Here is a 14,713-nt window from a genome sequence, read left to right on the forward strand (position 1 = left end):
TCTCCCACTGGGAAACTGGCTCAAAAATAAATAAACATTAAAAAAAAGAAAGAATAGAGTGTAGAGTGGATACAGGTCTGGCCCTCCAGCCTTCTTGAATATGGCGGCCCTCTCTGCCTGTGGGTAGGCCACTGGCCATGCCAACTACGGCCAAGCTACTTAGCAGTGTAATCCAAAAGGCACCAAAAAGGCACTATTTTCTCCCACTGGCTACTACAGAGACCTAAAAAGGAATGTTGCTCTAGATCAACACCATGACTAACCATTGTGCCTCTGAAGAAGCTCTATGACTTCAGACAGCCAGCAATGAACCAAATGTTGAACTATGAAATTATAAAGGAAATGGAGGAACTTCCAAGAATTTGAATACATATGTCCATAAAATCACCACTCATACATGTTGAGCTGGTTCTGGCTCTCCATTGCCTGGGTCACATTTCCTTACTCCTCAAGAGTCCTCCTTGGAATAGGGCAGCCGTGAAAGCACATGAGGAGCACTGGGGACAGAAGGTGGTGGAGTCACTGTGATTGCCCACACGCTGACTCATTTCCATTTTTCATATGCCTCTACTCCAAGCAGTGAATTAAAAAAAAAATCTATTCAACTTCAGAATGTGTTTTTAAAATTACCTAACAGTCAAATTTTATAGATTTATTGAGTTGTGTCATTTTCACACACAAAAGTTCCTCTGGTTTTGAATTTTATTATACATTCTACATTGATTTTTTTTCATAGCCCCTACATAGCCAAGCAATTTTCAAAGGAAAAAACAAAAACATACACACAGTACAATGAATAAAGTATAATAGAAGCAACTGGAAACAGAGCAGGCAAATCCCCCTCCAATCTTTTTGAAATTTCACAGATATTTCTGACTTCAAATGCAAATGGTTTCTGATCCACAAATTGGATGTTTCTCTCTTCTGCAAGAGAACATGACTTACGGGTGTATGTTTGGAAAACTCTTCACTCTTAAGTGCATAAAAAGACAAAGTTTTTCCAAAAGAGGTTGTCATTCAAATGGTCTAGGGTCTCAGTGGATGGCAATGAAAAATCAGAGAAGAAAGAATAATAGGCTTCAGTATAATTATTAATGGCTCATTTTTCGGGGTGCCAGGGTGGCTCAGTCAGTTAAGTGTCCGACCTCGGCTCAGGTCATGATCTCGCAGTTTGTGGGTTCGAGCCCCGCGTCCGGCTCCGTGCTGACAGCTCAGAGCCTGGAGCCTGCTACGGATTCTGTGTCACCCTCTCTCTCTGACCCTCCCCTGCTCATGGTCTGTCTCTCTGTCTCTCAAAAAGAAATAAACATTAAAAAAGATAATGGCTCATTTTTCAAGGTAAGAAATGGAAGTGATAGCAGTTGGCCCTTACTGGGCAGGTACTGCGGAGCCCTGCTGCCAAATCCTATCTTCTCTCAAAACAATGAGCTTTACCTACGGTTTAAGAGCGATGGGACAACTTCCAGTCTTGGGTATGACATTGTCTGGACCTCATCACCCTCTGGTAAGACACTTGCATTTCATAAGGGAAACTGACATAGGGGAGAAAAACCTAGGGGGAGGGGGCCTCGTAACAAAGGACGATTAAAAATAACCTTACCTTTCAGCCATGTGTACACTTTATTACTTTCCAATAAATATAGAGGTTTGTTTAACAGAGTATAGCTATCCTTTTTAATTCTACTCTCACTGATATTACATGTTTCTTGTAATATGAAGAAATATAGAAAAAGTTAATATAGTATGAATATACATACATAAAAAGCATAGATATGATATAGATTTTTAAATTCCTTTATAAAGTCTGATTCTGCCATATTTTTAACTTTCGGTTTGATCATCAAGGTAGTTCTCTGAGAATTCAAAAAAAAACAAATGTGTACCAAAAGACTAATTACACATACTTGGGTATAAATAAGTATCTGTGACTTTGACAGCGCCTGTCATTTTTCAGCAGTCCCAGGGGTTAATTGCATTTTTTTCAGGGCAGATAAGTACCTTCCTGCATGTTTGGTTGGTTGTTTATCAAATAACTGAAGGAAATTTAAGTTACGTCGATATATTTAACTCAAGAGACTAGGACTATCTTTATGAGAGGTCCTGCTTAGGTATTTCGAACGACCTAAAACCTTTCCAAGTAGGAATGATAAAAATGACTTAAATATACTGAGAGACAAGAAATAACTTAAATCTTGGCAGCTAAAGATGCTTACAGATGATCTCCCATGCCCTGATTTTACAGAGGAGGAAATAAAACACGAGGTTAATGAGTTTCCCAGAAAGCACATCGAGACTGTGGCAAAGGCGAGACCAGACCTCCAGGGGTCAGACACGCAGCCCAGCGCCTTTTAATCCCACCATGAAGTTTCTTTCCATTCAGCGGGATTTGGGGGCCCCCAGGGTATCTGGTCTAAATAATGACGGCAGTTGCAAATTAATATTAATACAGGGCTCTGTTTTTGAGCATGTCAATCTTGGGACTGTCAGTTATAAGCCTGGGAAAGTCATTTTGCAATTAAATAATGATTGTCAAGACCTACAAGGATACAGTCTTTGGATCGGCCGTGAAATTTCACTTTTAATTTTACTTCACTGCCGTTGTTATCAATTTGCTGCGTGTGGAGAGCCCTACGCCATCAAAAGTACACAACTTTAATTACTCTCTCCTACAGCTACTTTATCAAGTTCTTCATTGTTTTCCCAACCCACTGTTTTCAAGGAAAGGTCCTGGAGGACGTGGTCCCAAGCTCATGATATACAGGAAACAGAATATGTGGTGGGAGGTGTGGGGGTGTGGGATGAGGTGGTGGTGAGGCAGCGGAAGGGATGTAGCCCACAGGAGGCTTTCTGCCTCCTCGATTCTTGCAGAGAGTCTCAGCACCTTGCGAAAATAGCAACCGTCTTATTGCCTTCCAAGGGAATGGTTTCCACTTTGTAGAATCTAGGGTCCTGTGTTGGTCTCCTTGCAGGCTGTGGCGGAACTCTCTACGGAAACAGCGGCTCCTTCACCAGCCCAGGCTACCCGGGCACTTACCCAAACAACACTCACTGTGAATGGGCCATCATCGCTCCTGCTGGCAGGCCTGTCACAGTCAGCTTCTACTTTGTCAGCATTGATGATCCCGGAGACTGTGTCCAGAACTATCTCATACTCTACAACGGACCGGATGCTAATTCTCCATCCTCTGGACCATATTGTGGGGCAGTGAGTAAAACAAACGTTTTAAAGTTCCCATTTATGATTTTTATTTATTTATTTTTTTATTTATTTCTAGGTGAGAGAGGGAGAGACAGCGTGAACAGGGGAGGGTCAGAGAGAGAGGGAGTCACAGACTGAAACAGGCTCCAGGCTCTGAGCTGGCAGTCAGCACAGAGCCCGACGCGGGGCTCGAACCCACAAACCGCGAGATCGTGACCTAAGCGAAAGTCGGACGCCCAACCGACTAAGCCACCCAGGCGCCCCCCCATTTATGATTTTTAAATAATAACTTAGCGTACCCTTTTAAAGGCAGGCACACGCAAAGTATAGAGCACAAGCCTTTTTTTTTTTATAAATAGTTTATTGTCAAATTAGTTTCCACATAACACTCAGTGCTCATCNAGCACAAGCCTTTTGCAAATTTCAGCAGTTTCTGGATTTTCCTTTCTATTTGGGGAGCACTAGTGCCACCTAGTGGACACTGCGTTAAATTAATAGTAATAGTTCCCAGACTCCACTCCATCAGAATCGCTTTGTGCAGCTATGTAGGCGTCCAGACTTCCAGTGCCCGCTCCCATCCGCTGAATCAGAATTTCTAGGACAGGAGCTGTTGCAAGGTGTTTTTTAAAAGCTCCATACGTGATTTCAATGCACCGCCCAGGGCTGAATATCCGTATTGCTTTCTCCGTGAATACAAACTGCAGACAATTTGGATACCTAGCTCCGTTTCATCTACTTCTTGTTGAAAATCGCAGGAATTCTTTGAAGAGATAAACGGGGATATTGAAAATGGGTCTAGTGACTAGTAGTTGTTCTTGCAAAGTCCTGACGTAATAGGCCTTCCCTAAACATCAAGAGAGGATTCTGACAGGGACTCAATAGTGCTTGCATCTGTCCTCAGCACCTTCTCATTTTATGTGAAAGTAGATACAGAGCTTTCCAGTAAGGGAAATGTGGCCACGGTAAAGAGAATATCTGTTTCTTACGGTTCTGCTCTTGCCTTATTAGGCTTCCTAATTAATCGGACAGGGAACTACAGCAGCTAGAAATCTAAACCTGGTTTTTCTAAATTGAGATGCAATTGATATTTAACATTACTAGTTTCGGGGGAACAAGGTGAATTTGTTTTTTTTTGTGATGAGAATTTTTAAGATCTACACTATGTACGGTCTCTGTGATATACAGGACATCCCCAGCGCTTACTTAAAGCTGGGAGTTTGTACCTTTTGACAGCCTTCGTCTATGTCACCAATCTCCCACCTCCCGCCTCCAGCAGCCACCAGTTTGTCCTCTGTATCTGAGAGTTTGGTTTTTTGTTTTCATTTCACTTTGTTTTGTTTTGTTTTTTAGATTCCACAAACAAGGGAGTTCACGTAGAATTCACCTTTCTCTTTCTAACTTATTTCACTTAGTATAATGACCTCAAGGACCTTCCAGGTTGTCACAAACAACAGGATTCCCTTCAATTTGTGGCTGGATAATACTCCATTGTCATTATATTATAAATATATAAATGTATAATATTATAAATAAATATCATATATTTATCCATGTGTCTATTGATGGACACTTAAATTGCTTCCACATCTTGGCCAGCATAGATTATGCTGCAGTGAACATAAGGGTGCAGATATCTTATCAAGTTGGATAAATCCCCAGAAGTAGAATTGCTGGGTTATATGGTAGTCCTGTTTTTAATTTTCTCCATACTCCATACTGCCTTCCACAGTGGCCGCACCAATTTACGTTCCCAACAACACTGCACTTGGGTTCCTTTTTCTCCACGTCCTGGCCAACACTTGTTATTTCTTGTCTTTTTTATAAAAGGCATTCTAACAGACATGAAGGGATATCTCATTGTGGTTTTGATTTGCATTTTCTGATGATTAGTGATTTTGAGCATCTTTTCATGTACTTTGTGGCCATCTGTGTGTCTTCTTTGGAACAACGAGCATTCAGGTCCTATGCCCATTTTTTTTAATCGGATTGTTTGTTTTTCCTACTGAGTTGTGTGAGTTCTTTATATATATTAATTGTGTTTTAGTTCTTTATGTATTCTGGATGTTAGCCACTTATCAGATTTGTAGAATTTACAAATATTTCCTCCCATTCAGTAGATTGCCTTTTTATTTTGTCGATGGCTTCCTTTGCTGAGAAGAAGCTCTTTAGTCTGATGTAGTTCCTCAGACTTGTTTATATTTGCTTATGTCGCTTTTGCTTTTGGTATCAAATCCAAAAAATCGTCACCAAACCTGATGTCAAGGACCTTACTGCTTATGTGTTCTTCTAGGGGTTTCATGGTTTCAGGTCTTTAATTCATTTGGAGTTGATTTTTATGTGTGTGTGGTATAGTTTCGTTCTATTATTGTACGTGGATATCCACTTTTCACAGCGCCATTTGTTGACGACAGAAAGGATGTGAAAATAAACCCTAAAAGGAACTGTAGATGTGAACAGGGGAAAGTCATACACTTTACTGATATGATTGTTTGCATTGTAAAAATAAGGATGTGTTTCCATCAGAAAAATTAAAATGTCAGTACAAAGTGGGATTGGAAATTCGACTCTTATGACAATTTTATTGAGGTATAATTCACGTACCATAGAATCTGTCTACTTGAACTGTACATTCAATTGTTTTTAGTAGGTTTTGAGTTATATAGCTTCGAGTTCTCACCACAATCAATTTTAGAACATTTCCTTCCCCCAAAAGAAACCCTGTATCCGCTGCCAGTTAACCCCCATTTCCCTTCAGTCCTTGCCCCCCACCACCAATATTCTTTTGTGAGGTATCTATGTTCATTCTTAGCAAGATTCCTTCTAGAAAAATATGCAGGTTTGCTGCAAATTCTACAAAGTTTCTTTATGTAGAACTTCCTTCCTAGGCTAACATTTCCAGGGGGAATAAATGCTCAAATGGGTAAAACATTTAATTTGTGACATACATTATTTATTTATTTATTTATTTATTTATTTATAATTAATTAATTTATTAATTTTTGTTTTTAGGACACGGACTTAGCCCCCTTTGTGGCCTCCTCACACCGGGTCTTCATAAAATTTCACGCAGAGTATGCACTGCGGCCCTCAGCGATCCGTTTAACTTGGGAAAGCTAACTGCGTAATGTGCTGTGAAACGTACCGCAGGGGCCCTCAGATGCGACATTGGACACAAGTGTGCCAGCCCGATGCAGGGTTCTGCCTGTGCCGCTGGGACTGATCTGAACTTTCTTTCCCCCAATGTATGTGTGGAATCAGTATCTGTACATTCTTTTTTTTTTTTTTAATATAGAACATAACTTGGCTATGCATGTCACCCTTACTTCTAACACTTTGATCGTTCCTAAAATTCCTTAGAGTTGGAAATGATTGTGGCAAATGTGATGTAAACTGTCAAAACTTAATGATAAAAGAGGAGTATGATTTTCACTGTGAATGTCAAATGAGGGGTAATAAACAGTGATGACGTGTATACGATGAGGCTGCACTCATTTGTGACTCATTAACATTTAGTCCTTCATTAGCAGGTCTAAGTTTTCAAGCTGAATTTTTACATGTGGCTGAAGTACACGAATCCTTCAGCATACGAACTCTGGAGCTGTGGTGCCTGCATTTGAATGTTAGCCCTCCTTGTTGAAGCGTCCTTTACTTCTCTGAGCTCTCATTTAACGTATGTGTCACCATTATCCATCCCTAGTTTAACAGCACTGCCTGTAAAGTCATAAATAGCTTCACAACGCTTTTATAAAGTTTTCTGCTGCCTTTGACAAAACAAGAGCAGTCACGTTAAATATGCCAAGTTAAGTCTTCGTAACAACATGGGGCAAAGTAAAAGAAAGAAGCTGTGTAACACGTTACTTCATCTTCCTCAAATACTCCGGTACAGAAAAATTGTTTCTGCACAGAGTACAGAGCCACGTGAATAAAACATTCTTACCATTCAAATTCCCACTTGCTTGACCTCTGTGTTACGGTCGATACATCCGGTTCACAGAGGACTTCCTATTGGCCAGCGCAGTGAATGCCCTGAACAGAACCATCCAATCCATATGGTCCTGATGAGTCCAGGCAATGGACAAATACTCAAGATAAAGAGTCATAGGGGCAGATACAACATTTTGCTCTTTTACCTGAAAATGAATCACAAAAGCACGGGATATGAAGAAATTTGACAATAACATGTGAAATGATGAACATATACAGCTGTCAGACGGTTAAGGGATTTGATCTCAGGTTGCGTCCTGAGAGTAGTGGCATCCACAAGAGTTAATTACCCTCAAAGAGATGCACTTTCCCAGGAGGCACATTGGAATGTCCAAGAGGTGTGTATACCAATTTCGAGAAACCATAGTCAATATTATGTAATTTTTTAATGCTTATTTATTTGACAGAGAGAGAGCTGGATAGTGAGAGAGCAAGACAGCGAGAGAGTACAAGCGGGGGAGGAGCAGAGAGAGACCAGGAGACACAGAATCCAAAGCAGACTCCGGGCTCCGAGCTGTCGGCACAGAGGCCCACACAGGGCTCCAACTCACAAGCCATGAGATCATGACCTGAACTGAAGTTGGACACTCAACCGACTGAGCCACCCACACCCCCTTGTTATGTAATTTTAACATGGAAAACTTAAAATAGGAAAAAAAAAAGTGATTTCTCCCATTCTGGAGATTGTCTTTTTCAATTTATTGATGGTTTCCTTTGCTGTGCAGAAGCTTTTTCGTTTAATGTTGTGCCAGTTGTTTATTTTAGTTTTTGTTGCCTGTGCTTTTGGTGGCTTATCCAAGAAATCATTGCCAAGACTGATGTTAAGATCTTTTCCCATATGTTTTCTTCTAACAATTTTACAGTTTTATGTCTTACATTTATTTTTTAAATATTTATTTTATTTTTGAGAGAGAGACAATGAAAGCAAGAGAGAGAGAGAGAGAGAAAATGAGCAGAGGAGAGGCCAAGAGAAAGGGAGACAGAGGATCCAAAGTGGGCTCAGCGCTGACAGCAGAGAGCCCCGTGTGGGGTTTGAACTCACAAACCATGAGATCATGACCTGAGCTGAAGTCACACACTTAACTGACTGAGCCACTCAAATGCCCCTCAAGTCTTACATTTAAATCTTTGATCCATCTTGAGTTAATTTTTGTGAGTGATGTAAGAGAGGGGTCCAGTTTTACTCTTTTGCATGTGGATATCCAGTTTTCCCAGAACTATTATTTTTGAAGAAACTGTAATTTCCCCAAGGTGTGTTTTTGACACCTTTGCCAAAAATCAGTCACTCATATACATGAGGGCTTATGTCTGGGCTCTCTGTTCTGTTCCACTGATCTATGTGCTTATTTTTATGCCAGTACCATCCTGTTTTGATTACTATGGTTTTGCAATATAGCTTGAACTCAGGAAGTGTGATGCCTCCAATTTTGTTCTTTTTTTAAGTGTTTATTTTTGAGCAAGCGAGCAAGAGAGAGAGAGAGAGTGTGTGAGCGAGCAGGGGGTGGGGTGGTGCAGAGAGAGAGGGAGGCACAGAATCTGAAGCAAACTCCAGACTCTGAGCTATCAACATAGAGCCTAACACAGGGCTCAAAATTGGAAATCGTGAGATCATGACCTGAGCCAAAGTCAGATGCTTAACTGACTGAGCCACCCAGGTGCCCCGTCTTTATTATTATTTGTTTTTAATGAGAATTGTTTTGGCTATGTAGGACCTTTTCTGGTCTCAAATTAATTTGGGGATTGTTTTCGTGTTTTTATGAAAAACGTCTTTGGAATTTTTAGTGGGATTGCTTTGTATTTGTAGATCGCTTTGGGTAGTATGGATATTTTCACAATATTAATTCTTCCAACTTGTGAACATGAGATATCTTTACATTTATTTGTGTCTTCTTTAATCTCTTTATCATTGTCTTACAGTTTTCAGTGTACAGGTCTTTCACCTCCTTGGTTAAATTTATTCATGTTTTGTTTTTTTTTTTGCATTATTTTTGATGCAGTTGCAATTGGGATTGCTTTTTTACTCTCTCTTTCAGATAGTTGTTAGTGAATAGACAAGCAACTGATTTCTACATGTTGATTTTGCATCCTGCCACTCTACTGAATTCATTCATTAGTTCTAACAGTTCGTTTTCTTAGTAGAATCTTTAGGGCCTTTATATATAAGATGATGTCATCTTTCATTAATAAGATGCATCTAATTTCCTCTGGTTCTGTTTGAATTTAATTCACTTATTTACACATGTTTACTGAACATGTACTATGTGACATTTACTAAGCACACCAAGGATAACGTGGTGAACAAGACAGCCATCCAATTCCATCAGCTGATGTCTTCCTACTTCAAAAACCCTATTGTCTGGTTTCCTGAGCCTGTCCTGAGGCAAAATTCTTAATTTCCTTATCTGGCGAAATTTTATTAAGCCAACTCGTGAGATCTAGTGGTTAAACGATAACTTTCTTGCTCCCAAATTACGTGATCAGGAAGCTCCATTATTGGTGATCACCCCTGCACAGAGCTTGCAATCAACTAGTTCACACTGGTGCAGGCATCCTGGTTGGTAAATACTGAGTTATACCCGAATGCTGCTTTCAGGCCATACGTGGAATCCAAAAAGCTATAACATAAAATGAATGAGTTTGAGGGGTGTGTGAGGGAAGGTCTTACTTGGAAGTTATTGGAACATGATATTCCACGTGGGTCTGAAGGAATACAAGCAAGTACAAATGTAAAGAAAGGGAAATTACTACTGTTCACAACTGATCATAGATGGAACTGAGAAAGTCTCATGGTTACCTTCTGACCCCATCCCATTCCAGGTGAGACTGGGAGCTTGAGATGAGCAGGGTGGGGACAAGAGTCAAACTCCAATACCATCTCGCCCCTCCAGCCTCCCCAGGATCCAGCAAACAAAGGGCCAATGCTTGAAGGTGGCGTTAGGACCCTGTTCCAGAGCTACTTGGTGGCCACTCTGATTTCAGTTCTCCTGGTAATACCTATCCCTACGTGCTCATATTCTGGGAACCCAGGACTGGGGAGAACCAGGCTTCCACCCACTACCTGATCTCTCTCCCCTTTGATTCTCTGTCTCCCTAAACAACTGGACCTTAGCAGAAAGAGTAAACCTCATGCCTTTTAGTGTCTAACCATTACTGGCCAGAGTCACCCTTGAGGTAGCTCACCAGGGGCCACCACTGGCTCTCTCTAGACCCAGTGGAATATTTCTGTCACTCCAGGCATTCTTGTGAATCCCTAGGGGATGGTTGGGCCCAGTGACGTTTTGGGGCTAGGAGATGTCATAATTTGCCGTAACTTTCTATTACATTTCAACTCTATTAAATGGAAGGAATTTGTTAAAAATATGCCACTTGCTTACCAAGGGAGTACTAACAATATGAATTGTATTAAGAAAAATTAGAACTAGGTGGCTTAGTCAGTTGAGCATCTGACTCTTGATTTTGGCTAAGGTCATGACCTCATGGTTAATGGGATTGAATCCCACACTGGGAGCACGAAGCCTGCTTGGGATTCTCTCTCTCTCTCCCTGCCCCTCCCCTGCTCCCAGGTGCTCTCACTCCCTCTCCCTCTCAAAATAAATAAATGAACTTTAAAAATACAAAGAATAATTAGAACTAATATCTGTGTAGCATTTGCCTTATGCCAGGTGTCGTTCTCATATATCACTCATTGAAGTAGAACACTAAGAATGATCGCCCCCATTGTACAGCTGAGAAAAATGAGGTATGAAAACTTATATAAAACTTGAGTGGCAGAGCTATGATTCTAACCTTGACAACAACCCAAGAGTGTGCCTCCCATTCAGCCTGAAGGATTAGGTGTGAACTTATTAAATATGAAATATTATTAAATATTATAAACTGTTTTCATAGACCTATCAAAGTTATTAAAGAAGATTGTTATAGGACCTAGAAAAAATTTTTTAAATTTATAATTGCTGTTAGCTTAGTAAAAAATAGAGATGATACAAAAGCATCAAAAATAATGTTAATGGGGAAAAAACTTTTTACGTATTGGGATTGCAAATCACCCCGTGGCTACCCACTTAAAGAGGAAGTTATTAGAAGAAAAATGATACGAAAACTATTGGATATTCCATGAAAAATTTGCTCTTCAAATTTTAATTTGGTAATTATACAAAAATTTATATAAGTCTAGAGAATAAAAAGGCATTTTAAAAATTCACGATATATGCAGTAATTTATGGAATTCGCTAGTTGTCATAATCCAGTATGCCTCGTGTGGACCAGGCATCTTCCATACCTACCTTTGACTGGCGCACTCTGTGAATGGGAGCGGGGGTAGAACATTTCTCCCAATGGAAAAGAAGTATTGCAGCATAGACTGCATGTAAGCTGTGAAGCTATTTAAGCTCTGATAAATATTAACTTTTGCATGCAAGGCTGTCTACATAATTTGCAGGGCCCAGTCCAAAAGGGATATTCAGGGCCCCTTGTTCAAAAACTATTAAACATTCAAGATGGTGACATCAGAGCATTAACCAAACATGGGGCCCAGCTAAGCATGGAACTTTGTGTTACTGCACAAGTCACATATCCCAGGAGGCTGGCTCCCTTTTCCGTGTTATAAAATCCTGGAACTTAGAGACACATTTTATTAATAATAATACCGGCAAGGGGCGCCCAGGGGGCTCAGTTGGTTAAGTGTCCAACTCTTGATTTCAGCTCAGGTCATGATCTCACAGTGGTGACAATAGCCCTGCATCAGGCCACACATTGACAGCAAGGTGCCTACTTGGGATTCTCTCTCTCCCTTTCCCTCTGCCCTGTCCCCACTCGCTCACGCATGCGTATGTGTGCTCGCTCACTCTCTCTCTCAAAAAAAGAGTTGTACTTGCACAAGAGGAGAATAATAAAGAAATGAAAATAAATTTCTGGAAAAGAGGAAGTGAATAAAAGCATGGTGACAAGTGACTCAGAAAAAAAAGAAACTGCGCCCCCACGTAATTTCAAGACAGATATACAGCAGAATTGGGAATCGGCTACCCAGGCATTATGTGGATGTGGGGTTGGCAGGTGCAGCGTGAGGAGGTGAGACTCCGAGTGCAAGTACTATATTAGCTGGCGAGCACAATTCACCATCTCCCTGCCCGCGCACAGGCAGCCCTGTGACTACACGCAGGCATAAAACTGGAACACCACCTCTGAAGAAATTTAACCAATAGCCCAGGGAAAACTAATGCTGACTTAGGAGGGAAACAAATATACATCACAAATAAAAGAGGAAAAGACCACACCCTGGCTATCTAGAAAAATTAGCTCAGATCTTGATGATTGAATATATAAAAAAAAAAAATCACCAGACATGAAGAATCGCAGCAGTATGAATGGGAAATGACTAGATAATGTAACAGAAAAAGGGCACAAGAAAACAATTCAGTCAACAGAAGAGAAATCTAAAAATTGTTATCCTCAGAGGGGTACTTAGGTGGCTCATTCTGTTAAGCCTCTGACTTCAGCTCAGGTCATGCATGATCTTGCAGTTTGTAAGTTCAAGCCCTGCATCTGGCTCTGTACTGAGCTCAGAGGCTCAGAGCCTGGAGCCTGCTTTGAGTTCTGTTTCTCCCTCTCTCTGCCCCTCCCTTGTTCTCTCTCTCTCTCTCTCAAAAATAAACAAATATTAAGGAAAAAATTTTAAGAGAGTGTTGTCCCCAGAGATATTTCAGAAAAGCGCACTTGTGAAACAAAAATCTGGTGCGATTTAATCAAGGAGGAGGTCTTAGGAAGTATTTTTGGTTAATAGCCAAGATCACTTTTAAAAAGTTTAATAGAAGGTTTGGAAGGTACATTGAGATATCTCCCAAAAACATTAAGCAAAAAAGATAAATTAATGAAATACATGAGGTGAAAAAAAGATAACCATAGGAAATTGTCCCAGGATGCTGCCATCTGACAGATTTCCTGAGCGTGCGAAATCAGAGAAAATGACAGGAAAGACATTTCAAAGAAATAATAGAAAAATATTTCCAGAGAGAAAGAGAGAAATGAATCTTCAGCTGAAGAGGACCAAATTAGTGCTAAACAGATTACATTTAAAGACCTCCACTTAGAGATATTATGGTGGCATTTCAGAACATGATAAACAATTAAAAGATCACAAATGCTTCCCAATGGAAAACAATAGTTCCCCCTCAAAGACTGGAGAAGGAGACTGACACATTTCTGGGCATCAACATTGGAAGAATTAGGTCAGTGTGGAACTATGCTTTTGAGATCTAAGAGAAACTAATATTGAACCTAGAATTCCATGCTAGGCAAATTATAAAGGGGTGGGCAAAATAAGAACATTTTAAAACATACAGCTACTCAAAATTTGTGCCTCCTATACATGGTCTTGGAGTTTATTTGGGCGGTACTCAAGTAAGATATATACAAGAAACGTCTGTTTTAAATTCAGGAACCCAGTGAAAGAAACCACAGATCACTTCTCAGCTGGAAGAGCAGAAATAGTTAGTCTAAGTTAGAACAGAAAGTTAGTAGGTTCCTAAAGTCTTCACGAAGAATTCATTGGATTTAAAGCAACGGAGAGGCGTGAAAAGCTGCATGTTCTTAGAGATACTGTAAAGAAGCTTACAGTTAGAAAAAGAAAGGCAGTTAGAATCTCTAGTAAAAAAAAACCCAACAATGAAGATTGCATTAGAAAACTCAACATTCAATAGAAAGAAAACTGAAATATGTCATGATTTTCAATGTGGGATAAGAAAAGAGAAGTCATTTATCTGTGTGTATTCCCCTTAATGTGACCAGAGGTCCGTGACTCAGAGGTCCCTACGCGGTTCTTGCATTTAAAGAGCTCCTGACACCACAGCGGGAGGCACCGCTGTGGGGGAGGGACTCAGGACAGCGACGTCTGAAAAACGGAGCCCCAATTACAGAAGAGGTACACAGAGAGGCAACTTCTCGCCTCCCCAGCTCCCAAGCTCAGCTACAACCCCCTCACTCCACAATCCCTCGCCAAACTTCCCTACTTCCGCCCACAGCACTCCGCGCTTCGGCCCGCGAACTGAGCCTGCGCCAACTCTACTGCGCAGGCTCCAAGTCCGGTCCGCGCGGATTGCAAACCCTGAGGCATTCCGGGGGAGGAGCGAACCTCGGGGTGGGGCGGAGTCTCGAGGTCAAATGACGGACATGATTGGCCAGCCGCGGGGTACTCATTCCTTTGTGGGCGGAGCCTCACCCTGGAGCCACGTCTAGTAAACTGTTCTCCTAATTTGGGAAGGGTCAGGCGCGGGCGGGGCGTGGAGCTGAGAGCAGCGGGGTGTGCGCCTGCGCCGAGCTCCGGGACAGGGCGTGTTCCTCGTTCCGGTCGGCGTTTTGCTACGAACCAGTGCGTCTCTTCCCACTCAAGTGCGCCCTGCGGAAACCTGTGGTTCCCTCGCCCAGCCTGACAGGTGCTACCCTCCGCGGTGAGTGTGTGTGGCTTTGCACTTGGGTTCGCTTCTCTCCGCGCCANTCCCTGCACCCCCTTGGCCGTCGCCCACGTGCTTCTTGTTG

At 41.4% G+C, this 14,713-nt stretch overlaps 2 protein-coding genes across 2 annotated transcripts in view; both read left to right on the plus strand.

Moving 5' to 3' along the window:
• Nucleotides 1-6,490, plus strand: part of CUBN (cubilin) — a 298,802-nt gene extending 292,312 nt beyond the window's left edge. Inside the window, exons 65-67 of the mRNA XM_077772461.1 lie at nt 1,339-1,504; nt 2,970-3,205; nt 6,209-6,490. Of these exons, the coding sequence (XP_077628587.1) occupies nt 1,339-1,504; nt 2,970-3,205; nt 6,209-6,316 (510 nt within the window). The 3' untranslated portion in view covers nt 6,317-6,490. The remainder of the gene's footprint in view (nt 1-1,338; nt 1,505-2,969; nt 3,206-6,208) is intronic.
• Nucleotides 6,491-14,450: 7,960 nt separating this feature from the next.
• RSU1 (Ras suppressor protein 1) overlaps nt 14,451-14,713 on the plus strand; it is a 190,701-nt gene continuing 190,438 nt past the window's right edge. Inside the window, exon 1 of the mRNA XM_077772423.1 lies at nt 14,451-14,625. The gene's annotated coding sequence lies outside the window, so the exon portion shown is untranslated. The remainder of the gene's footprint in view (nt 14,626-14,713) is intronic.

Source organism: Crocuta crocuta, unplaced genomic scaffold (assembly GCF_008692635.1).
Source record: "Crocuta crocuta isolate KB4526 unplaced genomic scaffold, BGI_CrCroc_1.0 scaffold96, whole genome shotgun sequence".
NCBI lineage: Eukaryota > Metazoa > Chordata > Mammalia > Carnivora > Hyaenidae > Crocuta > Crocuta crocuta.